General features: G+C 50.7%; 1 protein-coding gene across 1 annotated transcript in view; it reads left to right on the forward strand.

Annotated features, from left to right (window-relative positions):
• Positions 1–2,225: 2,225 nt before the first annotated feature.
• IGF2 (insulin like growth factor 2) overlaps positions 2,226–3,105 on the forward strand; it is a 26,962-nt gene continuing 26,082 nt past the window's right edge. Inside the window, exon 1 of the mRNA XM_015426614.1 lies at positions 2,226–2,495. Within this exon, the coding sequence (XP_015282100.1) occupies positions 2,397–2,495 (99 nt within the window). The 5' untranslated portion in view covers positions 2,226–2,396. The remainder of the gene's footprint in view (positions 2,496–3,105) is intronic.

The following is a 3,105-nucleotide window of genomic DNA, read 5'->3' on the forward strand; positions in this document are numbered from 1 at the left end:
GGGGGGGGATGTGCAGATCTGTCCTCGCAGAGGAGGGAAAGCTTGTACCTGAAGGCAGGGGGGGGGGAACTCTGCAATCTACCTGGCTGCTTCTTGCTCCTCGTGGCCCAACTGAGGGCTGCAGGGGGCGGGGCTTGTTGCATGTGCCCACCCCCTGGGGTCTTTACTGCCGGAGCTCTGCTCCTGTGCGCTCCTGCAGGAAATGACCCCTGACATGCAGGCTTTTTTTACACCTATTCATACCTTTCCTAACCTACAGTATAAATTTTATTTGAACTTCCAGTATTGTAGTTTTAAATAGTCTCCAAGCTTCCCAAAGGGATTTAACCCTCCTTACCTTTCCTTTCAGTTTCTTCTTCATTTGAGAGCAGTTAGAAGAAGAAGAGAAGAGGGGATTGGATTTATACCCCGCCCTTCACTACCGAAAGGTGTCTCAGAGCAGCTTACAAACTCCTTTCCCCTTCCCCTCCCCACAACAGACACCCTGTGAGGTAGGCAGGGCTGAGAGAGCTCTTGACAGAAACTGCTCTTTCTCAAGAACAGCTCTTATCAGAACTATGGCTTGCCCAAGGTCATCCAGCCAGGTGGGAGTGGAGGAGCGGGGAATCAAACCCAGTTCTCCCAGATTAGAGTCCGCGCACTTAACCACGACACCAAACTGGTGTGAATATGGTTAAACATGGTTGTTTTGGTCTTTTGGGGCAACTCCCTATTTACGTAAATGCTTTAACTTAATAGCATTACGGCCACTGTCCCCAATGGATGCTATCGTGTTTATATATCTTACCAGGTCTTGAGCATTATTTAGGACCAAGTCCAGGATCGCCTCCCCCCGGGTTCTGTGACCATCTGCTCTATGGCACAGTCATTGAACATATCTAGAAACCCAGTCTCTTTCTCCTGACTTGAACGCTCCAGAGGACTGTGCAAGCTGTCTGTTCTTACCTTTGAGGCTGGATAAGATTGTTGGAAGATCTTGGTCCTAACACCCTTCCAGTGTTCCCTCTAAGCTGAGTTAGCGTGAGCTAGCTCACAGTTTTTTTAGCCTCCGGCTCACACGTTTGTGTCTTCGCTCAGGAAGGGATGGCTCCAGAGCAAACGACTTTATGCAGTAGCCAAATCGCTTGCTCACAACTTTAATGCCAGTAGCTCACAGAGTAGAATTTTTGCTCACAAGACTCCACGGCTTAGAGGGAACATGGCACCCTTCCCCGGGCCATGACGGCAGGTCCTGTGCAGAAGAATGAGGTGGTAGAAACCTGAGCTGCTAGAATGGACTGCACCACTTCATACTGGAAGTTTGCATTTTGGAATGCTTCCCTAAGTAAATACGCCCTGCAAACAGAAAAGCAGCACAGCAAGCAAAGGGGTGTGTGTGCGTGTATGTGCTTGCGAAGGGGAATGCAACCTTCCTGCCTGCTGTGCTGGCTTTCTGTAAGCATGGAGAAGAAACGTCACGTGAAGAAATGTCCAGTGCTGGAATCCAGAACACGCAGAAGTGCTTCAGTTCACTCTACTCCCTCGAGGTCCTGTCATTTCGTCTCCCTGCCCATGTGAACCGAGCCTCAGCTGCAGAAACAGTTCAAATCCATCCCAATTTTGCAGATCCTCAATAAACATGTGCCTTGGTTTATCTCCACATCTGCCTCCTGTTTTCATTCCAGCTGAGGAGGGCAATCAATAGGATGACGACCGGCAGGACTGGGTCACAGATTACATGCCAAACATCCCATCAACCAAACCAAAGACAAATCCTTGTCTTCACGTTTGGTAGCCTTACAGCGTTGGCATTCCCCAGTCCCAACAGAGTGTTGGTTCTGCAAAGCAAGTGAGAGGGGGAAACGTGAAGAGAAGGACACATTCTCTCAGCCCCCTCTGAAAAACAAGCTTTAACCCACAGGAGAAGCCCACCCTTCATACTTTCCTCTCCTCTTCATGTGTGTTGGGCAGGGGGAGGAGGAAAGGAACGGTCTGCAGGAAGGAATAGCCACTTTCATATAACTGTGCTTGGGGGAAGCATTCTGTGAAGCCACAGCTACTGAAACTTTTTTTTCTCCCCCCCCCTCCAAATGGGAGGCTCAGGAGGACTTGAAGAGGGAGGAGGTAAGGAGAGGGGGGAAAGAGAGGGGTTAGATAACCTCTGCAATTTTATTGGCTGAGTTACCTTGAGGGTTAGGAGTTTGAGCATGCCCATTGGGTCGTGTATAAAAGAAGGGACAGTGAGCGGCTCTCAGTCTGTCTCCTCAGCTGTGGAGCAGTTGGTTGAGGCTAGGAGCTGCTCCTGGGAGAAGGGAGCCCCACCAGCCTGGCTTTTCTGGTCGATTGGCTCTATCCACTCAAAGGGGACTTTGCCACTGCCAAACACGACCAGACCCAAGCGAAGCAGAGGGAGCACCATGCTCAGAGTCCCGAGCCACATGGATGAGTGCTCCGGCCACCCAGACGTGTTCCAAATCTGCACGCAAGAAGTGGAGAGCGGCGGTGGCAGTCCAAAGGTAAGGCGGAGGAAACAAAACCACCCTGGACTCTTCTCTCTCGCTCGCTCCAAGGCGATCGGAGGAGGCAGGGGAATGTGCGGGCGGCGGGGCGGCCAGGCTCAGCCCAGCATCTACCAACTCTTCCACCGGAGCAAAGCGGTCGCTCGGGGCGCCTGCAAACGTGAGCGCGGTTCCAAGACCCGCGCTGGCTTTCGCTTCGCGTGCTCCGGAGTTCAGAGAAGGAAGCAGATTGCAAAAAAAAAAAAAAAAAATGCAAAAAAAAAAAAAAAAAAAAAAAGGAAAAAAAAAAAAAAAAAAGCAAGCAGAGGTCGTAAATCCGTCCGGGGAAGGGGGTGGGGATCCGCCTCCTCTTAGGAAACTCAGTTGTTGTTTTTTTAAAAAAAAAAGCATTAGAAAAGAAAAGAAAAAAGTTTAGCTCCTGAAAGAGGATTTTGTTGTTGTTGTTGTTGAAACGGACAACTTTCCCTTTGCCTCCAAAGAAAAAAAAAAGTTTCGTTCGTGTTGCTGCGCGCACCTTTCCGACGCGTCTCCTGGCCGCGAAACCCGTGCGGGCGTTTCGAAAGGGACCTGCCTGCAAAGGGACCGGCGCGACAGAGCGAGCGCGTCT

The sequence above is a fragment of the Gekko japonicus genome, unplaced genomic scaffold (assembly GCF_001447785.1).
Source record: "Gekko japonicus isolate JY-2015 unplaced genomic scaffold, Gekko_japonicus_V1.1 scaffold1848, whole genome shotgun sequence".
Classification (NCBI taxonomy): Eukaryota; Metazoa; Chordata; class Lepidosauria; order Squamata; family Gekkonidae; genus Gekko; species Gekko japonicus.